The sequence below is a fragment of the Littorina saxatilis genome, linkage group LG16 (assembly GCF_037325665.1).
Source record: "Littorina saxatilis isolate snail1 linkage group LG16, US_GU_Lsax_2.0, whole genome shotgun sequence".
Classification (NCBI taxonomy): Eukaryota; Metazoa; Mollusca; class Gastropoda; order Littorinimorpha; family Littorinidae; genus Littorina; species Littorina saxatilis.
The window spans coordinates 2016484-2040540 of record NC_090260.1 but is presented as its reverse complement, the minus strand read 5'-3'; the positions used below and the strand labels follow the sequence as shown (position 1 = coordinate 2040540).

General features: G+C 43.9%; 2 protein-coding genes across 2 annotated transcripts in view; both read left to right on the top strand.

Annotated features, from left to right (window-relative positions):
* The window catches only part of LOC138950209 (dynein axonemal heavy chain 6-like), a 165561-nt gene extending 149919 nt beyond the window's left edge, over positions 1 to 15642 (top strand). Inside the window, exons 71-81 of the mRNA XM_070321958.1 lie at positions 4703 to 4943; positions 5664 to 5764; positions 7073 to 7177; positions 7608 to 7722; positions 8002 to 8294; positions 9803 to 9889; positions 10170 to 10262; positions 11200 to 11353; positions 11928 to 12091; positions 12277 to 12499; positions 14878 to 15642. Coding sequence (XP_070178059.1) covers positions 4703 to 4943; positions 5664 to 5764; positions 7073 to 7177; positions 7608 to 7722; positions 8002 to 8294; positions 9803 to 9889; positions 10170 to 10262; positions 11200 to 11353; positions 11928 to 12091; positions 12277 to 12499; positions 14878 to 14981 — 1680 coding nt within the window. The 3' untranslated portion in view covers positions 14982 to 15642. The remainder of the gene's footprint in view (positions 1 to 4702; positions 4944 to 5663; positions 5765 to 7072; positions 7178 to 7607; positions 7723 to 8001; positions 8295 to 9802; positions 9890 to 10169; positions 10263 to 11199; positions 11354 to 11927; positions 12092 to 12276; positions 12500 to 14877) is intronic.
* Positions 1 to 24057, top strand: part of LOC138950205 (dynein axonemal heavy chain 6-like) — a 63567-nt gene that overhangs the window by 27901 nt on the left and 11609 nt on the right. The gene's annotated exons all lie outside the window — the stretch shown is intronic.

Sequence of the window (24057 nt, the reverse complement as noted above, 5' to 3'; positions counted from 1 at the left end):
TGTTCTGCCTGTGACCAGCAATGTAGAGAGTTGTTAACCAGCTTGTAGTGTTCTGCCTGTGACCAGCAATGCAGAGTGTTGTTAACCAGCTTGTGTTGTTCTGCCTGTGACCAGCAATGCAGAGTGTTGTTAACCAGCTTGTAGTGTTCTGCCTGTGATCAGCAATGCAGAGTGTTGTTAACCAGCTTGTGTTGTTCTGCCTGTGACCAGCAATGTAGAGTGTTGTTAACCAGCTTGTGTTGTTCTGCCTGTGACCAGCAATGTAGAGTGTTGTTAACCAGCTTGTGTTGTTCTGCCTGTGACCAGCAATGTAGAGTGTTGTTAACCAGCTTGTGTTGTTCTGCCTGTGACCAGCAATGCAGAGTGTTGTTAACCAGCTTGTGTTGTTCTGCGGCCTGTGACCAGCAATGCAGAGTGTTGTTAACCAGCTTGTGTTGTTCTGCCTATGACCAGCAATGCAGAGTATTGTTAACCAGCTTGTGTTGTTCTGCCTGTGACCAGCAATGCAGAGTGTTGTTAACCAGCTTGTGTTGTTCTGCCTATGACCAGCAATGCAGAGTGTTGTTAACCAGCTTGTGTTGTTCTGCGGCCTGTGACCAGCAATGCAGAGTGTTGTTAACCAGCTTGTGTTGTTCTGCCTATGACCAGCAATGCAGAGTGTTGTTAACCAGCTTGTGTTGTTCTGCCTATGACCAGCAATGCAGAGTGTTGTTAACCAGCTTGTGTTGTTCTGCCTGTGACCAGCAATGCAGAGTGTTGTTAACCAGCTTGTAGTGTTCTGCCTGTGACCAGCAATGCAGAGTGTTGTTAACCAGCTTGTAGTGTTCTGCCTGTGACCAGCAATGCAGAGTGTTGTTAACCAGCTTGTGTTGTTCTGCCTGTGATCAGCAATGCAGAGTGTTGTTGACCAGCTTGTAGTGTTCTGCCTGTGATCAGCAATGCAGAGTGTTGTTAACCAGCTTGTGTTGTTCTGCCTGTGACCAGCAATGCAGACGTGTTGTTAACCAGCTTGTGTTGTTGTGCCTGTGACCAGCAATGCAGAGTGTTGTTGACCAGCTTGTAGTGTTCTGCCTGTGATCAGCAATGCAGAGTGTTGTTGACCAGCTTGTGTTGTTCTGCCTGTGACCAGCAATGCAGAGTGTTGTTAACCAGCTTGTAGTGTTCTGCCTGTGACCAGCAATGCAGAGTGTTGTTAACCAGCTTGTGTTGTTCTGCCTGTGACCAGCAATGCAGAGTGTTGTTAACCAGCTTGTGTTGTTCTGCCTGTGATCAGCAATGTAGAGTGTTGTTAACCAGCTTGTGTTGTTCTGCCTGTGACCAGCAATGTAGAGTGTTGTTAACCAGCTTGTAGTGTTCTGCCTGTGATCAGCAATGTAGAGTGTTGTTGACCAGCTTGTGTTGTTCTGCCTGTGATCAGCAATGCAGAGTGTTGTTAACCAGCTTGTGTTGTTCTGCCTGTGATCAGCAATGTAGAGTGTTGTTAACCAGCTTGTGTTGTTCTGCGGCCTGTGACCAGCAATGCAGAGTGTTGTTAACCAGCTTGTGTTGTTCTGCCTGTGACCAGCAATGCAGACGTGTTGTTAACCAGCTTGTGTTGTTCTGCCTGTGATCAGCAATGTAGAGTGTTGTTAACCAGCTTGTGTTGTTCTGCCTGTGATCAGCAATGTAGAGTGTTGTTAACCAGCTTGTGTTGTTCTGCCTGTGACCAGCAATGTAGAGTGTTGTTAACCAGCTTGTGTTGTTCTGCCTGTGACCAGCAATGCAGAGTGTTGTTAACCAGCTTGTGTTGTTCTGCGGCCTGTGACCAGCAATGCAGAGTGTTGTTAACCAGCTTGTGTTGTTCTGCCTATGACCAGCAATGCAGAGTATTGTTAACCAGCTTGTGTTGTTCTGCCTATGACCAGCAATGCAGAGTGTTGTTAACCAGCTTGTGTTGTTCTGCGGCCTGTGACCAGCAATGCAGAGTGTTGTTAACCAGCTTGTGTTGTTCTGCCTATGACCAGCAATGCAGAGTGTTGTTAACCAGCTTGTGTTGTTCTGCCTGTGATCAGCAATGCAGAGTGTTGTTAACCAGCTTGTGTTGTTCTGCCTGTGACCAGCAATGCAGAGTGTTGTTAACCAGCTTGTGTTGTTCTGCCTGTGACCAGCAATGCAGAGTGTTGTTAACCAGCTTGTAGTGTTCTGCCTGTGACCAGCAATGCAGAGTGTTGTTAACCAGCTTGTAGTGTTCTGCCTGTGACCAGCAATGCAGAGTGTTGTTAACCAGCTTGTAGTGTTCTGCCTGTGACCAGCAATGCAGAGTGTTGTTGACCAGCTTGTGTTGTTCTGCCTATGACCAGCAATGCAGAGTGTTGTTAACCAGCTTGTGTTGTTCTGCCTGTGATCAGCAATGTAGAGTGTTGTTAACCAGCTTGTGTTGTTCTGCCTGTGACCAGCAATGTAGAGTGTTGTTAACCAGCTTGTAGTGTTCTGCCTGTGATCAGCAATGTAGAGTGTTGTTGACCAGCTTGTGTTGTTCTGCCTGTGATCAGCAATGCAGAGTGTTGTTAACCAGCTTGTAGTGTTCTGCCTGTGACCAGCAATGCAGAGTGTTGTTAACCAGCTTGTAGTGTTCTGCCTGTGACCAGCAATGCAGAGTGTTGTTAACCAGCTTGTAGTGTTCTGCCTGTGACCAGCAATGCAGAGTGTTGTTGACCAGCTTGTGTTGTTCTGCCTATGACCAGCAATGCAGAGTGTTGTTAACCAGCTTGTGTTGTTCTGCCTGTGATCAGCAATGCAGAGTGTTGTTAACCAGCTTGTGTTGTTCTGCCTGTGATCAGCAATGCAGAGTGTTGTTAACCAGCTTGTGTTGTTCTGCCTGTGATCAGCAATGTAGAGTGTTGTTAACCAGCTTGTGTTGTTCTGCCTGTGACCAGCAATGTAGAGTGTTGTTAACCAGCTTGTAGTGTTCTGCCTGTGATCAGCAATGTAGAGTGTTGTTGACCAGCTTGTGTTGTTCTGCCTGTGATCAGCAATGCAGAGTGTTGTTAACCAGCTTGTAGTGTTCTGCCTGTGACCAGCAATGCAGAGTGTTGTTGACCAGCTTGTAGTGTTCTGCCTGTGACCAGCAATGCAGAGTGTTGTTGACCAGCTTGTAGTGTTCTGCCTGTGACCAGCAATGCAGAGTGTTGTTGACCAGCTTGTGTTGTTCTGCCTATGACCAGCAATGCAGAGTGTTGTTAACCAGCTTGTGTTGTTCTGCCTGTGATCAGCAATGCAGAGTGAACGTTGTTAACCAGCTTGTGTTGTTCTGCCTGTGACCAGCAATGCAGAGTGTTGTTAACCAGCTTGTGTTGTTCTGCCTGTGACCAGCAATGCAGAGTGTTGTTAACCAGCTTGTGTTGTTCTGCCTGTGATCAGCAATGCAGAGTGTTGTTAACCAGCTTGTAGTGTTCTGCCTGTGATCAGCAATGCAGAGTGTTGTTAACCAGCTTGTGTTGTTCTGCCTGTGACCAGCAATGCAGAGTGTTGTTAACCAGCTTGTGTTGTTCTGCCTGTGATCAGCAATGCAGAGTGTTGTTAACCAGCTTGTGTTGTTCTGCCTGTGACCAGCAATGCAGAGTGTTGTTAACCAGCTTGTGTTGTTCTGCCTGTGACCAGCAATGCAGACGTGTTGTTAACCAGCTTGTGTTGTTCTGCCTGTGACCAGCAATGCAGAGTGTTGTTGACCAGCTTGTAGTGTTCTGCCTGTGACCAGCAATGTAGAGTGTTGTTGACCAGCTTGTAGTGTTCTGCCTGTGACCAGCAATGCAGAGTGTTGTTAACCAGCTTGTGTTGTTCTGCCTGTGACCAGCAATGCAGAGTGTTGTTAACCAGCTTGTGTTGTTCTGCGGCCTGTGACCAGCAATGCAGAGTGTTGTTAACCAGCTTGTGTTGTTCTGCCTATGACCAGCAATGCAGAGTATTGTTAACCAGCTTGTGTTGTTCTGCCTATGACCAGCAATGCAGAGTGTTGTTAACCAGCTTGTGTTGTTCTGCGGCCTGTGACCAGCAATGCAGAGTGTTGTTAACCAGCTTGTGTTGTTCTGCCTGTGACCAGCAATGCAGAGTGTTGTTAACCAGCTTGTAGTGTTCTGCCTGTGATCAGCAATGCAGAGTGTTGTTAACCAGCTTGTGTTGTTCTGCCTGTGACCAGCAATGCAGAGTGTTGTTAACCAGCTTGTGTTGTTCTGCCTGTGACCAGCAATGTAGAGAGTTGTTGACCAGCTTGTAGTGTTCTGCCTGTGACCAGCAATGCAGAGTGTTGTTAACCAGCTTGTGTTGTTCTGCCTGTGATCAGCAATGCAGAGTGTTGTTAACCAGCTTGTGTTGTTCTGCCTGTGACCAGCAATGCAGAGTGTTGTTAACCAGCTTGTAGTGTTCTGCCTGTGACCAGCAATGCAGAGTGTTGTTAACCAGCTTGTGTTGTTCTGCCTGTGACCAGCAATGCAGAGTGTTGTTAACCAGCTTGTGTTGTTCTGCCTGTGACCAGCAATGCAGAGTGTTGTTAACCAGCTTGTGTTGTTCTGCCTGTGACCAGCAATGCAGAGTGTTGTTAACCAGCTTGTAGTGTTCTGCCTGTGACCAGCAATGCAGAGTGTTGTTAACCAGCTTGTAGTGTTCTGCCTGTGACCAGCAATGCAGAGTGTTGTTAACCAGCTTGTGTTGTTCTGCCTGTGACCAGAACTGCCACCTGGCCAGGTCGTGGATGTTGTCGATGGAGAACACGGTGAAGGACATGCAGGAGCGACCGGACGACATCCATGAAGACTTCCGTCTCTTCCTCTCCTCCATGCCCGCCAAGCACTTCCCCGTCGCCGTCCTTCAGAACTCCGTCAAGGTCACCAACGAGCCGCCCAAAGGCTTGCGTGCCAACCTCCGGCGTGCGTTCGCTGAAATCACGCCCACCTTCTTTGAGGACAATGGTACGTCTTTGTTGCGACCTTGGCCAGTCCGCAATGCAGCAGACTATTTTACGCTACATTGGAACCCTCCTCCTCCCCCCCCACCCCTAAACTGAAAACTTCCTCCTTTTTAAGACCCTCCTCACTCAGATGTTCTGTTTGTAGCCTCAGTGTAAACTCACCTCCATTGTGACAATCCCTCTGATTTTCTCAGGTGTTTGAAGTTTGTAAAAGAAACAATGGCGAAACGACAGACATGTGTATAAGTTTACAAACAGAACATCTGAGAAAATGAAATGGTACACGTAGTACATCATCAAAGTGACCGGCACGGTTGGCCTAGTGGTAAGGCGTCCGCCCCGTGATTGGGAGGTCGTGGGTTCGAACCCCGGCCGGGTCATACCTAAGACTTTAAAATTGGCAATCTAGTGGCTGCTCCGCCTGGCGTCTGGCATTATGGGGTTAGTGCTAGGACTGGTTGGTCCGGTGTCAGAATAATGTGACTGGGTGAGACATGAAGCCTGTGCTGCGACTTCTGTCTTGTGTGTGGCGCACGTTATATGTCAAAGCAGCACCGCCCTGATATGGCCCTTCGTGGTCGGCTGGGCGTTAAGCAAACAAACAAACAAAAAAATCATCAAAGTGAGAGAGTCTTGAATTGTTAGTCTTAAAAGGGGTGGGTGGATGCAAAGTATGTGTGCATAAAGTGTTGACACAGCTGACGGCGGTGTGTGGTTTCAGTGCTGGGTGTGGACTGGCGCCGCATCGTGTTCGGTATCTGCTTCTTCCACGCCATCATCCTGGAGAGAAAGAAGTTTGGACCGCTCGGCTGGAACATCAAGGTACGTGTTGACACACACAAGTGGATAATTAAGACCAGAAGCTGTGTTAGATAGGAAGAAGTTTGGACCGCTGGGATGGAACTTCAAGGTACGACATGAGTTTGGCCCTCTGTGTTGAAGCATTAAGGTACGGTCACATATCGTACAACAAGAAAGGCTAGTTTCTTGGAAACATTTAAATCGGGACAAAGCAACACATTCAGAAAAACCTCTGCCTGTTAACTGTTGTTTTGTCCTGCATCAAATGTTCCACGTCCTGCATCGAATGTTCCACATCCTGCATCAAATGTTCCATGTCCTGTATTAAATGTTCCATGTCCTGCATCAAATGTTCCATGTCCTGCATCAAATGTTCCATGTCCTGCATCAAATGTTCCATGTCATGCATCAAATGTTCCATGTCATGCATCAAATGTTCCATGTCATGCATCAAATGTTCCATGTCATGCATCAAATGTTCTATGTCCTGCATCAAATGTTCCATGTCCTGCATCAAATGTTCCATGTCCTGCATCAAATGTTCCATGTCATGCATCAAATGTTCCATGTCATGCATCAAATGTTCCATGTCATGCATCAAATGTTCTATGTCCTGCATCAAATGTTCCATGTCCTGCATCAAATGTTCCATGTCCAGCATCAAATGTTCCATGTCATGCATCAAATGTTCCATGTCCTTATTGGTGGCAGTCACCTTGCATGTTGTTCTTGTGGTGGTTTCAGTACCAGTTCAGCGACAGTGATCGTGAGTGTGAGATCATATTGTATGTTGTGCTTGTGGTGGTTTCAGTGCGAGTTCAGCGATCGTGAGTGTGAGATCATATTGTATGTTGTGCTTGTGGTGGTTTCAGTGCGAGTTCAGCGATCGTGAGTGTGAGATCATATTGTATGTTGTGCTTGTGGTGGTTTCAGTAGTTCAGTGACAGTGATCATGAGTGTGAGATCATATTGTATGTTGTGCTTGTGGTGGTTTCAATACGTGTTCAGCGACAGTGATCGTGAGTGTGAGATCATATTGTATGTTGTGCTTGTGGTGGTTTCAGTAGTTCAGCGACAGTGATCGTGAGTGTGAGATCATATTGTATGTTGTGCTTGTGGTGGTTTCAGTGCGAGTTCAGTGACAGTGATCGTGAGTGTGAGATCATATTGTATGTTGTGCTTGTGGTGGTTTCAGTGCGAGTTCAGTGACAGTGATCATGAGTGCGAGATCATATTGTATGTTGTGCTTGTGGTGGTTTCAATACGAGTTCAGTGACAGTGATCGTGAGTGTGAGATCATATTGTATGTTGTGCTTGTGGTGGTTTCAGTACGAGTTCAGCGACAGTGATCGTGAGTGTGCGCTGCTCAACCTACAGATGTTCTGCTCTGACGGTGAGATTCCCTGGGACACGCTCATCTATATCACTGGCGAGGTGAGTGTGTGTGTGTGTGTGTGTGTGTGTGTTTGTGTGTGTGTGTGTGTGTGCCTTTCATCCTGCTTACAGCGTGATTATTTCTGACCTTCTCCCAGTTTACTGCAAACTAAAGTGTAACTAATAATAATCCAGTGTAAAGACAAGGAGAGAGTGAGTCATCTGTGATGTGTAGTGTTTGTGATAGCTAGGACTGATTGAAATACTGATTGACACTGATTGAAATACTGATTGATATTGATTGATACTGATTGAAATACTGATTGATACTGATTGATACTGATCGACACTGATTGATACTGATTGATACTGATTGATACTGATTGAAATACTTATTGATACTTATTGATACTGATTGACACTGATTGAAATACTGATTGATACTGATTGAAATACTGATTGACACTGAGTGACACTGATTGCTGTGCAGATCACGTATGGCGGGCGCGTGACGGACTTCCTGGATCAGAGATGTCTGCGTACGGTGCTCAAGACCTTCTTCAATCCCAGGACGCTGGACCCCGGCTACAAGTACTCGCCCTCCGGTAAGACTGGCTATAAGTACTCGCCCTCCGGTAAGACTAACTACAAGTACTCGCCCTCCGGTAAGACTGGCTACAAGTACTCGTCCTCCAGTAAGACTGTGGCTGACTGATTGACTGACTAGTTGTGTTAAACGTCGCCTGAGGTAAACGGGACCTATTTGGGACATGATTTGCTATACCATGTTAAAAACAAACCCTGCAAAAAGACTGGTATCTCCATTGGGAAGAAGAACAAGAGTCCACTACCCCATTGTAAGTGACTGGTGTGTCTGTGTGCAGGTATCTACTACGCGCCTCAGTTGGACACGCTGGCCGAGTACCGGCAGTACATCGAGGAGCTGCCGCAGAACGACGAGCCAGAGATCTTCGGCATGCACGAGAACGCCAACATCGCGTTCCAGACGCAGGAGACCAACGCACTCATCAACACAATCCTGGAGGTGCAGCCCCGCCAGTCGTCCGGTGGCACCGGCAAGTCCAACGACGAGATCGCCATCGACCTCTGCGACAACATCCTGGGCAAACTCATCAACAAGCTGGACATCGAGCTAGCCAGTCAGGAGATGTTCCAGGTACGTCAAGGTCAGGGTGGTGTCAAGGTCAGGGTGGTGTCAAGGTCAGGGTGGTGGTGTCAAGGTCAGGGGTGGTGGTGGTGTCAAGGTCACGTCAGGGTGAGGTCAGGGTCCTGTTCAGGGTTGTGTAAGTGTCAGGATGGTGTCAAGATCAGGGATGGTTTCAGAGTCATGTCAGGGTCAGGCCCTGATCATGCACTCATGGCGAGCCTGCCTGGGACATGTTGTTGCAGTGTGTCCAGGACCGTCCCATTAAACCCTTGTTCAATCAATGGTTTGTTGAGGGTGTGTCCCATGTTAATCATGTTCAATGGTTTGTTGAGGGCGTGTCCCATGTTAATCATGTTCAATGGTTTGTTGAGGGCGTGTCCCATGTTAATCATGTTCAATGGTTTGTTGAGGGTGTGTCTCATATTAATCATGTTCAATGGTTTGTTGAGGGTGTGTCCCATGTTAATCATGTTCAATGGTTTGTTGAGGGTGTGTCCCATGTTAATCATGTTCTGTGGTTTGTTGAGGGTGTTTCCCGTGTTAATCATGTTCAATGGTTTGTTGAGGGTGTGTCCCATGTTAATCATGTTCAATGGTTTGTTGAGGGTGTGTCCCATGTTAATCATGTTCAATGGTTTGTTGAGGGCGTGTCCCATGTTAATCATGTTCAATGGTTTGTTGAGGGTGTGTCCCATGTTAATCTTGTTCTGTGGTTTGTTGAGGGTGTGTCCCATGTTAATCATGTTCTGTGGTTTGTTGAGGGTGTGTCCCATGTTAATCTTGTTCTGTGGTTTGTTGAGGGTGTGTCCCATGTTAATCATGTTCTGTGGTTTGTTGAGGGTGTGTCCCATGTTAATCTTGTTCAATGGTTTGTTGAGGGTGTGTCCCATGTTAATCTTGTTCAATGGTTTGTTGAGGGTGTGTCCCGTGTTAATCATGTTCTGTGGTTTGTTGAGGGTGTGTCCCATGTTAATCTTGTTCAATGGTTTGTTGAGGGTGTGTCCCATGTTGATCATGTTCAATGGTTTGTTGAGGGTGTGTCCCGTGTTAATCATGTTCTGTGGTTTGTTGAGGGTGTGTCCCATGTTAATCTTGTTCAATGGTTTGTTGAGGGTGTGTCCCATGTTAATCTTGTTCAATGGTTTGTTGAGGGTGTGTCCCGTGTTAATCATGTTCTGTGGTTTGTTGAGGGTGTGTCCCATGTTAATCTTGTTCAATGGTTTGTTGAGGGCGTGTCCCATGTTAATCATGTTCTGTGGTTTGTTGAGGGTGTGTCCCATGTTAATCGTGTTCAATCGTTTGTTGAGGGTGTGTCCCGTGTTAATCATGTTCAATGGTTTGTTGAGGGTGTGTCCCATGTTAATCGTGTTTCAGTGCAAAAGAAACTTTGAGATAAAAGACAAACTGGGCTCAGTGTAGAGTCAAGGCGAGGTGTGTGTCAGGGTTGTTCAGTGTAATATTCATGGTTAGTTTCTTGACATTAAAAGACAGAGAGTGACCACGGCTTGGTGTTTCAGCCGGACAGCAAGGGACGTCTCAACTCGCTGACCACCGTGCTGGAACAGGAGGTTGACCGCTTCAACAAACTGCTCAAAGTCATCAAGGTATCAACCCGCTTCTCGCTCTGCCGCCTGTCTGTCCGTATGTCTGTGCCATCAATTATTGCTTAAAAGTGTGTTGATTGGTGTTAGGATACTGCTGGCAAGACTCACAATTATACATGTGATGATGATGATGATGATGATGGCGATGATGATGATGATGATGGCAATGATGATGATGGCAATGATGATGATTACGACAATAATGATGATGATGATGATGAAGATGATGATGATGATGACAATGACGATGATGATGATAACGATGACGATGATGTTGTAGAACTCGTTGGAGCAGCTGCAGAAGGCCATCAAAGGCTTCGTGGTGATGAGCGAGGAGTTGGACATGGTCTTCTCCGCCTTCCTCAACAACCAGGTAACCATGGCAACACACCACATTGCAACACACCACATAGCAACACACCACACGGCAACACACCACACAGCAACACAACGCATGGCAACACAACGCATGGCAACACAACGCATGGCAACACACCACACGGCAACACAACGCATGGCAACACAACGCATGGCAACACAACGCATGGCAACACAACGCATGCCAATACAACACATGGCAACACAACGCATGGCAACACAACGCATGGCAACACAACGCATGGCAACACAACGCATGGCAACACAAGGCATGGCAACACAACACATGGCAACACAACACATGGCAACACAACACATGGCAACACAACACATGGCAACACAACACATGGCAACACAACACATTGCAACACAACACATGGCAACACATAATACAAACTGCACAGTGACAGCCCGAGCCTCACAAAAGTGTTTGTATCTCTAAAACTATGGGGAGTTTTTGATTGAGACTTCATGTAATCTTCAAATACCATAGAACCTTCCTATCAACCAATTTATAAAGGATTATCTTTGTAAACAAACAAACAAACAATGACGCCATTTCAACTACACAGTCTGGATGTTGTGGATCGTGGAAGACCCATATGGAATTAAAGAAGGCATTTTATGGTGTTTATCCCTATTTACGTTGAATCCTTCTTTGGAAAGTATGGGTCGTACACGACCTAGATCATCCGGACTGTGTAGTCCAAAGCGTGATCCGGTGAAGGTTGAAAAAAGGGGGAGGGGGCCTTGACGTGATCAATGTGATATGATTAATATCCATTTTTCTGCCTACCCCAAAACATGATAAAGAGGCCTAACGTGATCAATGTGATATGATGAATATCCACTTGGCTGCCTGCCCCAAACCATGATATAGCCCAAATATCAGGGTAACTCCAACACTGTGATGTATGCATACTGTCTGCCAGGTACCCGAGTTGTGGTCAAACGCCTCCTACCCGTCCCTGAAGCCGCTGGGTAGCTGGGTGACGGACCTGGTGCTGCGCTGTGCCTTCATCGACAGCTGGATCCGACAGGGGGCGCCCAAGTCATTCTGGCTCTCCGGGTTCTTCTACACACAGGGTGAGCACTATAAGCAGCAGCTTTGGGGGGTAATAGTGTGAAGGCTGTCTAGCTACAGTGCTTCAGTACAAAGTTTCATTAGTATTGTTCTCTCTTTCCCCACCTCTCTCTCTTTCTATCCCCACCTATGTCTCTCTCTCCCTGTCTCTCTCTCCTTTTCCCTCTCTCTTTATCTTTATTCCCACCTCTCTCTCTCTATCCCCACCTATGTCTCTCTCTCCCTGTCTCCCTCTCCTTTTCCCTCTCTCTTTATCTCTTTTCCCACCTCTCTCTGTTTCTACCCCACCTATGTCTCTCTCTCCCTGTCTCCCTCTCCTTTTCCCTCTCTCTTTATCTTTATTCCCACCTCTCTCTCTTTCTACCCCCACCTGTCTCTCTCTCCCTGTCTCTCTCTCCTTTTCCCTCTTTATCTTTATACCCACCTCTCTCTCTTTCTATCCCCACCTGTCTCTCTCTCCTTTTCCCTCATTATCTCTATACCCACCCCTCTTTATCTCCCTCACCCCTTTCTATCTCTTTGTTTCGCCCTCCTTGGGTAGCAGCCAGTGTGACTCAGTGTTTGTGTTGTTGCCAGGATTCCTGACGGGCACCCTGCAGAACTACGCCCGCAAGTTTGAGCTTCCCATCGACCACCTCAGCTTCCAGTACACCATCATGCGGCAGTACCGCGACCAGAAGGTCGTCACCGAGCAGATGGCCGCCCTCAAGTTTGGAGAGGAGATGGACCTCGACAAAGAGGTAAAGGGGAGAGAGAGGGGGAAGGAGAAAGAAAAAGAGAGAGAGTGGGGAGAGAGAGAGAAATGGTGAGAGATGGGGAGAGAGAGAGAGGGGAGAGAGAGATTTGGAGAGAGAGAGATGGGACAGGAAGAAAGAGATTTGGAGAGAGAGAGGGTATTGTATTGTATTGTATTGTATTGTTACAGCTGGATGCACCACCGGACGGGGTGCTGGTCCACGGGCTGTTCTGTGATGGGATGCGGTGGGACGACGACATTATGAAGGTCACGGATGCGGTCAAGGGCGTGATGAACTCTCCGCTCCCCGTCATCCACATGGTGCCCCAGATGGACTACGAGCCCGACGAGTCCTGCTACACATCCCCGCTCTACAAGACTTCCGCCCGCGCTGGCGTTCTCTCCACGACAGGTGAGACAATGATGAACTAAGGATAAGGCTTTATATAAGGCTTCATGTATCAGGTGAGACAATGATGAACTAAGGATAAGGCTTTATATAAGGCTTCATGTATCAGGTGAGACAATGATGAACTAAGGATAAGGCTTTATGTATCAGGTAAGACAATGATTAACTAAGGATAAGGCTTCATGTATCAGGTGAGACAATGATGTGTATCAGGTGAGACAATGATGAACTAAGGATAAGGCTTTTTGTGTCCATTGAACATGGGATTTTCCTGTTTTGAGCCATGTGATGTCAGAAGTCGACAAAAATAATCTTATTTAGGCGGCCAACTGAGACTACAAAATAGTGCATGTTTGTGTGTGTTAAATCGTAAAATCTGAGTTCGGACACCGAGGAGAGTCTGCACAAAGTTAACTCTGGGAAGTAAATCCCTCGTCGAACGCAGCGACAACTAGTTTTGAAGCCAGCGCCGCTACCGACTGAGGAGAGGGCAGGGGAGGGGAGTTATGAGATACATGCTACTCCTTCCAGGTCTACAAAACCTCCAGCAGCGCTGTCCACGACAGGTTAAACATGGAGGGGGGGTGTACAGAAAGGGGAAGAGAGGGAGAAGCGGGTGGTGTAATGATACAACTGCTACTCTTCTCGGATCTACAAGACATTCCCCCGTGCTGCTTTCGTTCCATTACAAGTGAAACATGGGGGGGGGGGGGGGGGGGGGTATAGTTAGAAGGGGGGGGGGGGGGGGGGAAGGCGGGCGTTGGGGCGAAGACACATCGCTCTACAAGATATTTCCCCGTGCTGCTTTCTCTCCACTGCAGGGGAGTGGGGGTGGGACTATAGGTTGGCATGTTGTGTGTGTGTGTGTGGGGGGGGGGGGGGAGACCATTGGTGTGATGTCACTGTTAATTGTTCACTGTGTGTTTGACTGGTATCTTCCCGTACGAAATGAACATATATGAACATATAAGAGACATATAAGAAACCTATAAGTTTCTTATAAGAAACATATAAGTTTCATATATGACAAGTAAAAAGCTATGTATGTCAGTTGTAGGAATAGGTTTCTTATAAGTCTCTTATATGAAAAAGACCCCAATTCATATAAGAATCATATATGAATCATATATGAGAACCTGCACTTCCAGAAACCTATAGTTCTCTTATATGTTTCTTATATGAATCTTATATGACTCTTATATGAATCATCACTTAGTTTCTGCATAGGAGAATTCAGGACTTAGAAAAAATATTGGACAATGCTGAATTACTGGCAATACTGGCTTTCATATATGTTTCATATATGAACAGGAAGTGGATGGTTTGCCTTGAGCATTATCTCCCCCTGACTGAACGGCCATCTTTGTGACAGCAGCTCTGTGAGGATGTTTAGCAGAAAATCAGTGAAAGAGCAGGACTAAAATGCAAAGTTCTTACAGAAATAATTGGACTTGATGTATGAATATGTGAAGAGAATGTTTATGTCATGCTGATGTTTGTGGGTGGCTGGCAGCCCAACCAACCCAACAGCTTGACACTGACAGGTTTGTGTTTTTATTCAAAATCCAGAATTTCCCTCCATTATTTGTTTTACTTTACAGTTCTGGTTCTGCATCAGGTGATCAAATCATGTTTACCAGCACTACTTTGGTTCAAGCAACAAGAAACTGTGACAGCTGTGCATATTCAAGAAAATTATTTGTGGCTGTAACTTGTTTGTTGTTTCTTGTTCATAATTTCAAGTTTCAAAATATTGGATTTGAAGAGGACAATGCATGTCTTACTCCTCTTCTTGTGACCAGTGATTTAGAGATCTGTTTGTTTTTGCCCTCAAAATAAACACAACTTCAGTAAAGATATGTATATATACTGAACCAAAAGGTATTTTGCAGTTGGATTCATTATAATTCAAAGTCAAGACAGTTAAATTGGGTTAAGCAGGTGTTATTTCCCTTGTAAACACAAATGTAGGTCAAGGTCGTGTGTCTAGTATGAGACATATAAATATCATATATGAGACATATAAGAATCCTATAAGGGAGATGTAGGTTTCATATAAGATTCTTATAAGTCTCATATATGAACATTTCATATAAGAGACCTATAGCTTTCTTATAAGAGAATATAAGATTCATATAAGAGACCTATATGAGCTCAGGTTATAGGTTCATATATGATTCATATAAGTTTCTTATAAGAATTTACCTCATTTGCATTTAAAATACCTATAAGCCACATATATGAAATTGTCATACAAGACTCTTATAAGAATCTTATATGAAATTGGGTCCAATTTCTTATAAGAACGTTTCGTACGGGTATCTACGGTGTGTTGCATTATATTGTGCTATGTAACGTGTTGTTGATACGTTGTGTTGCAGGTCACTCCACTAACTACGTGGTGGCCATCCACCTGCCGTCCTCCCAGTCCCAGGATTACTGGATAGCCAAGGGAGCCGCTCTTTTGTGCCAGCTCAGTGAATAGTCGACACACACACACACACACACACACACGCCCACGCATGCACACCTAACAGTCTCTTGTTTCACTGTTTTACAAGAAGAGCACCAGAGGACACTCCATGCAGTGAGCCCCCTCTCTCTGCACACACATAACATACATCAAGTAGCACTAGCTAGGTGAACGAAATCCAAGACTCCACAGTTTGTCACTTCTACCTTTCAGACTTTTTTTTACAAACTTTCTGTAAGATGTTCACGTGTGAAGTTTATACCTTTCTCAGACGGGTGAACACAATACCTATGCACCAAACGTTAGTGTCGCAGCCTTAATTATTCTTATACATCCACATGAAGTCAGACATTTTCACTGCTGAGCGTACAAAGGAGTTTGCAAGCTTTGCCCTCAGTGCCGAGTGAAGCGCTCTCTGTGTTTTCCTGATCCCCACAACCACTTGTTCAGTCTCTCCCTCAGACGTTTTCATTGGCTGGCAGAGACTGGGAATATTTTGTCTTGTAATAAAATCTGACAGCGCTGTTCGACAGATTGAGAGTTTGTGTGTGAGTAAAATATCTGTGTGTTGTACTTGTGTTAGTTCATAGAGTGAAGTGTTACTGCTGTGTGTGAGTAAAATAGTAAAAAGTAAAAAGTTACTGCTGAAACAATGATTGTATTTCTTTACAGTGTGAGACCAAACACCTTTACTCCATCCACAACAGTTACTATTGTACCTGTCTGTCTGGGACTGTAAGAAGTTAATGTGTGTCAGATTGATCTTCACGTTCAAAACTCACAGCAAGTTGTGCTGAATGTCTCAGTCCCTTGTGACTCAGTGAGGCAAATATTGCTGACTGCTGACAGTTCATGGAATATTTATACATGTTTGACTACCAAAAACATTGTTTGCAGTCAGAGAGCATTTTTTTTAAATTTTTGGTAGGCTGAGGTTAGGCTGTTAAGTTTTTGTGTTCAAAATCTTTGCAGTTTATTTTTTATTATACAATGTGATGACATGTTTTTGTGTTCAAAATCTTTGCAGTTTATTTTTTATTATACAATGTGATGACATGTTTTTGTGTGCAAATAAATGTCTTTGTCATTATATCTGATCCGTCCATATTTTCCTATATGAAAATATTTTTGTTATTGCCACGAATACTGAAATGAACGTAATCAACTGTGACATGCTGACTGACTGTTTGATATTATAGTGTAAATACTATACTGCCTTTAGGTTTTATAGTGTAAATACTATACTGCCTTTAGGTTTTATAGTGTACACACTATACTGCCTTTAAGTTTTATAGTGTAAATACTATACTGCCTTTAGGTTTTATAGTGTAAATACTATACTGCCTTTAGGTTTTATAGTGTAAATACTATACTGCCTTTAGGTTTTATAGTGTAAATACTATACTGCCTTTAGGTTTTATAGTGTAAATACTATACTGCCTTTAGGTTTTATAGTGTACACACTATACTGCCTTTAAGTTTTATAGTGTAAATACTATACTGCCTTTAAGTTTTATAGTGTAAATACTATACTGCCTTTAAGTTTTATAGTGTAAATACTATACTGCCTTTAAGTTTTATAGTGTAAATACTATACTGCCTTTAAGTTTTATAGTGTAAATACTATACTGCCTTTAGGTTTTATAGTGTACACACTATACTGCCTTTAAGTTTTATAGTGTAAATACTATACTGCCTTTAGGTTTTATAGTGTAAATACTATACTGCCTTTAGGTTTTATAGTGTAAATACTATACTGCCTTTAGGTTTTATAGTGTAAATACTATACTGCCTTTAGGTTTTATAGTGTACACACTATACTGCCTTTAAGTTTTATAGTGTAAATACTATACTGCCTTTAAGTTTTATAGTGTAAATACTATACTGCCTTTAAGTTTTATAGTGTAAATACTATACTGCCTTTAGGTTTTATAGTGTAAATACTATACTGCCTTTAGGTTTTATAGTGTAAATACTATACTGCCTTTAGGTTTTATAGTGTAAATACTATACTGCCTTTAGGTTTTATAGTGTAAATACTATACTGCCTTTAGGTTTTATAGTGTAAATACTATACTGCCTTTAGGTTTTATAGTGTAAATACTATACTGCCTTTAGGTTTTATAGTGTAAAAACTACACTGCTTTTTGGATTTTATAGTGTTCCTACTTGTTTGTGCACTAAGCTTATGCACTTTCTACATTTCTGCAAGGATTTTCACCAGTGCTGTTGCAAAATCAATTAAGCCAAAAACCGTCTTTTCTGTTTGTTGTGCACAGTATCAATGCTCGTTGTGGTCAGCTATTTCTTTCTGAAGTCATGTATTCAATCCAACAATTCTGAAGTGCCTACACAGATGACGGGATGAAACGTCTATTTTTATTTTAATCTGCTGATTGTTTTTCTCGGCTCCCTCGTTCTCTTATACCGCTGACATGATGAAAACTGCTATTTTTGTGATGGCTTTTACTGGAAGACTGCTGTCAGTTGATGATCAATGGCCAATTACTGCTGAAAGAATTATCAAAACATTTTTTTTTTAAATCAGCATTAAAAGGTTTGTCATCTTAGAAATCTGTACACTGATTGAAAACGATGAGAGACTTTTTATTTGTATAGTGAAAACACACTGCTTTTAATGGCGACGTCTGATGCACCAAGTCTCTATGTGTTGACTGATCTTAGATTATCCGATAGTTGAGAGTGTTTAATATTATTCTGTTTTGTTTTGTGCAGCTCATAGTCTTATCCTTGTGTTGACATAAATGTAAATGTTATTTTTTGCAGATGTCTGTGTTACTATGCTGTGATATTCTTCTTGTGTCTACTGACAGAATGACAACATGGTCTGTGATTTGTATCTTATTTTATATTCTTTGGATGTCAATGCAACTGTTTTGTGACAATTGGATTTGAAATTAAAATATAAACAGTCATCACAGTGTGGTGGTATTTGTTGCGTGTTTGTTAACCTGACCACGTGGTTAGGTTAGTTTGCTGAAGTGTGTCTGTCGCTTGACTGCTATAGTCCAACCGAGGGTTAGTGGAAAACTTTTTTAATGATTTAAAAAAAATCAAAGCAGCTTTTATATTGTGCTAATGAAGAAAAGTTGTTAAAGACGATTAGCACTGTCTGGCATTTAAAGGGTTAAGTGCTGTACCTAATAACTTCTCTTCTACCCTAGTACATTTTTTGAGTGATACGACCACATTTAAACACCAAACGAGCCTCAGTAACGCACCCCACTGACCTCTACTGTGCCAGGTGAACGTTTTTTCACACCTGTCAAATTACGTGTTACTGCATTGCCCGGTCATCTTCTGTCCTATGAGTGTGACAGTTGTAAGAAGCACGAGAGATCAAACAAATAAATATAATGTGACACTAGCATGGGGCTCGTTTCGGGTAGAAATGTGACACTAGAGAGAGAGGGAGAGAGAGAGAGGGAGGGAGAGAGACTGAGAGAGTGACGGAGAGAGAGGGAGAGAGATCGAGAGAGAGAGCGCGAGAGAGGGGGAGAGAGCGGAGAGAGAGAGGGAGAAAGAGAGAGAGAGAGGTGTTGGCAACTTAACTGTCAAGGTGACAAACCAACGGTATTTATCACATAACTGCTGGCTTTCCTTCCTAGCAACAGACACAGGCATGAACACTGACACACAGATTGAACAAACAGCCAGTTATTTGATGTGCATTCTTCACTGAAGTCCACCCATCAAAGCGTGTATTGTACTCAATATCTAGACTTATGTGTATGTTTAAGTTGTATCCAGCAAATCACACTGACTGCACTGTCTTGCTTGGTTCTACACAGTGGCGTGGATGTTGGATTTCAGTTCCCCTCAAACTGGTAAATACTGTTTGTGTGGTTCTCCCATAGACCAAAGCTATTTGGTCTATGGTTCTCCACAGTGGCGTGGATGTTGGATTTCAGTTCCCCTCAAACTGGTAAATACTGTTTGTGTCCTGGTTCTCCCATAGACCAAAGCTATTTGGTCTATGGTTCTCCACAGTGGCGTGGATGTTGGATTTCAGTTCCCCTCAAACTGGTAAATACTGTTTGTGTCTTGTATCATCATAAAGCAAACAGACCAAACATAAATGTACGAATGCATGAATGAATAAATGAACCAACGAACGAATCAATTAACCAACCAACCAACTTATCAATCAATTAGTCAATCAATCAATCGATTACCAGATTAAGTACTCGAAAGCATATTCTTTAAGCCAAACATAACAAGTCAAAACATGTGTCTCCTTGTTTAGAAAAAGCGTGAGAAACATACAGAGGGGGGGGGGGGGGGGGGGGGGGGAGTAGTGATCTTTAACACTGACCTACTGTGTGTTGCTTTGAAATCACACCTGGCGCATTATTTGGTGTTGAGTGAAAACGGACAATTACCTCGATTGAACTGTGCTTCTTTACGCCCTGTCCACACGGGTAAAACGCAATATCCTCTCTGCCAATGGCGTGATTCTTCTGAGATCGAAAGTCATGAATGGCGTCTCATAGAAAACACTTTCAAAAGCGTTGGCAAAAATATTGTGACTGAGTGCAGACAGAACATTGTATAACCTTCACAAAGTATCAAAAGAGCGGAAATCCGACACGATCAAACACGCCTTTTCTTCTTTCGCTTTTGATGGTTTTTGACGTTCGCTGGCTTTTGAGAGAGAACGAACGAACGAACGAACGAACGAACCAACTTTATTTTTCGAGGGTAATGGAGTAGATACAGCAAAGATCTTTTTTCATCCAGCCCTCGCCCAAGAGGGAATTAACTAACCAGTGCATAATATTAAAGCAGAAGAAGAAGCAAAGCAAAAACATAAAAACATGGTTATTAAATCAGACAAAGAGGAAAAAAAAAAAAAAAAAATGTTCATAGCATACATGGTCATTGGTAATGGTATACATTAAAACACACACTTTGACACACACGGTCACATGCACACAGACACACACAGACATACATGCACATACAGACACACACGCACACAGACACACGCACACATACATACACACACACACACACACACACACACACACACGCACGCACGCACGCACGCACACACACACACACGCACACAGACACACGCACACACACACACACATGTACACATTGTACACATAATCATAAAAAATAAAAATAAACTTAACTGAAATGAAATGATTATACTAGTAGATCTTCATGTACTTATCAAACAGCAGTACCTGATCGAGGCATTAAGTGCCACACGACGATGAAAGCATATACAAAAAAGTATGTCTTCTAAAACTGGCAACAGAAAGTGGCTGTCTGAGAGAGACTGGTAAACCATTCCACAGAAATGGACCTGAATATGCCAGACTAGTTTTATACAAGTCAATTCTAGGGAGGGGAACATTTAGTTTCTTCGTGCGGCTTGATGAAGTCTCAGTTAATAATATTCTTTTAGTTAAATAGTCTGGTACACGTCCAAGAACTATTTTATGCATAAACCTTGCCTTGTTAAACGCTAGTCTGGATGAAAGTGGAAGAATTTCAGCTTTTTTGTAGTCATGATTAGAGAGGGTGCTGTTTTTCAGCAGAACAACTTTTACTCCGCGTCTGTGCAAAGATTTTAGGGGTCTTAAAGCTGCATCACTTGCAGAATCCCAAAGGGTTGATGCATAGTCTATTCCAGACTGCACATGCGCTTGAAAAAATGTTCTGCGCGCATCAAAATTTAGAAAATGTTTAATCTTTGCAGACTGATGAACTTTTTTTGCTGTAGATTTACATAAGTTACTTACATGAGGGCCCCATGTTAGATTGTTGTCAATAGTTACACCCAAAATTTTGTGTTCACTAACCTCGTTTATCAGCTGACTATCAACAGAAATGCACTTCTTTGGTTCCGAGAGAGAGAGAGAGAGAGAGAGAGAGAGAGAGAGAGAGAGAGAGAGAGAGAGAGAGAGAGAGCTAATACAGTTTCCGAAGCAAACTAAACAAAAACAGGCACACACATACACGCACATAAGCGCATGCATACACGCACACACACTCAGAGAGAGAGAGAGAGAGAGAGAGAGAGAGAGAGAGCAAGAAGCCAGGCCATGCACTTCAACTTGTGTTGGCGACGTTCACGGCGCCACAAACCAACGGTATCTGTGACGTCACTGGGCCTGTCCCCTGTGTGTATGGATCGAGTGACAGACAGCAACATGAACACTTGTGATGACCCTTGACAACACCTACAGTGGGACAGTATCTTCACTATGAACAGTGACTCTTGACAACACCTACAGTGGGACAGTATCTTCACTATGAACAGTGACCCTTGACAACACCTACAGTGGGACAGTATCTTCACTATGAACAGTGACCCTTGACAACACCTACAGTGGGACAGTATCTTCACTATGAACAGTGACCCTTGACAACACCTACAGTGGGACAGTATCTTCACTATGAACAGTGACTCTTGACAACACCTACAGTGGGACAGTATCTTCACTATGAACAGTGACTCTTGACAACACCTACAGTGGGACAGTATCTTCACTATGAACAGTGACCCTTGACAACACCTACAGTGGGACAGTATCTTCACTATGAACAGTGACTCTTGACAACACCTGCAGTGGGACAGTATCTTCACCATGAACAGTGACCCTTGACAACACCTACAGTGGGACAGTATCTTCACTATGAACAGTGACCCTTGACAACACCTACAGTGGGACAGTATCTTCACTATGAACAGTGACCCTTGACAACACCTACAGTGGGACAGTATCTTCACCATGAACAGTGACCCTTGACAACACCTACAGTGGGACAGTATCTTCACTATGAACAGTGACTCTTGACAACACCTGCAGTGGGACAGTATCTTCACTATGAACACTGACTCTTGACAACACCTACAGTGGGACAGTATCTTCACTATGAACAGTGACTCTTGACAACACCTACAGTGGGACAGTATCTTCACTATGAACAGTGACTCTTGACAACACCTACAGTGGGACAGTATCTTCACTATGAACAGTGACTCTTGACAACACATACAGTGGGGCAGTATCTTCACTATAAACAGTGACTCTTGACAACACCTACAGTGGGACAGTATCTTCACTATAAACAGTGACTCTTGACAACACCTACAGTGGGACAGTATCTTCACTATGAACAGTGACTCTTGACAACACCTACAGTGGGACAGTATCTTCACTATGAACAGTGACTCTTGACAACACCTACAGTGGGACAGTATCTTTACTATGAACAGTGACTCTTGACAACACCTACAGTGGGACAGTATCTTCACTATGAACAGTGACTCTTGACAACACATACAGTGGGACAGTATCTTCACTATGAACACTGACTCTTGACAACACCTGCAGTGGGACAGTATCTTCACTATGAACAGTGACTCTTGACAACACCTGCAGTGGGACAGTATCTTCACTATGAACAGTGACTCTTGACAACACCTACAGTGGGACAGTATCTTCACTATGAACAGTGACTCTTGACAACACATACAGTGGGACAGTATCTTCACTATGAACACTGACTCTTGACAACACCTGCAGTGGGACAGTATCTTCACTATGAACAGTGACTCTTGACAACACCTGCAGTGGGACAGTATCTTCACTATGAACACTGACTCTTGACAACACCTACAGTGGGACAGTATCTTCACTATGAACAGTGACTCTTGACAACACCTACAGTGGGACAGTATCTTCACTATGAACAGTGACTCTTGACAACACATACAGTGGGACAGTATCTTCACTATGAACACTGACTCTTGACAACACCTGCAGTGGGACAGTATCTTCACTATGAACAGTGACTCTTGACAACACCTGCAGTGGGACAGTATCTTCACTATGAACAGTGACTCTTGACAACACCTACAGTGGGACAGTATCTTCACCATGAACAGTGACCCTTGACAACACCTACAGTGGGACAGTATCTTCACTATGAACAGTGACTTGACAACACCTGCAGTGGGACAGTATCTTCACTATGAACAGTGACTTGACAACACCTGCAGTGGGACAGTATCTTCACTATGAACAGTGACTCTTGACAACACCTACAGTGGGACATTATCAGAGACTGTAGCTAGAGTACACACTCTATAGTCTCTGACAGTATCTTCACTATGAACAGTGACTCTTGACAACACCTACAGTGGGACAGTATCTTCACTATGAACAGTGACTCTTGACGGATGTCACGTGGTTAGGGTGGCGGAAGCTCTTCTCTCTCAGTCATAGTGTAGTAGTCTTGAGAGCACGCCACCCAACCCACAGGCCCCGCCCACCTCGTGTCAATCGCCTGTGCGTTGACTGACGTGTCAATATCCATGCTTGCACGTTTGTTGCATTGTATGCAGCAAGCCGCGTCACATTGCAAGGATGTGCGGGATGCTGTGTTCTTTATTTCAATGTAAATATGGGCTAATGGTTACTTTAACATCGTTCTTGACATATTAAACTTGTAGTGCAGGATATCATCTGTCGGTGTGTGACATGAGTTATACTTAATACTCCTACCGAACACAGCGTAAATGGATCGACCTATACTTAACATTCCTATCGAACAAAGTGTATAAAATGGCTTGAGTATGACTCTCGACAGTAGCCTCATTTACCACTACCTCCGCCCCCACCCAGCCCCTTCCGACTGGCAATTATTTAGTCACCTATTGACCTTTCTGACCTTTGTTGCAGTGAGTATCTTAATTTGATTAACACAAAACAAAACAATACTATTAAAATAACAGCCAAAACATCAATCAATCAATCAATCAATCAATCAATCAATCAGTAAAACAAGTCTACCCATCCATCCAGTGCTAGACATAGTAACGGAAACATATAATTATTCCAAGCTGGACACCAGAAGGCAGAACGTGTGTGGGCATGTGTGGGCATGTGTGGGCATGTGTGGACAAACCGCCACAACACTCCAAGACGTGAGCACAGAGACATCCAGCGATCTCACACACTGACCTACTGCGTGCTGCTTTGAAATCACACCTGGAACTCTATTTGACTGTGATTGAAAACAGACATTGGCAGATATCGAAGCG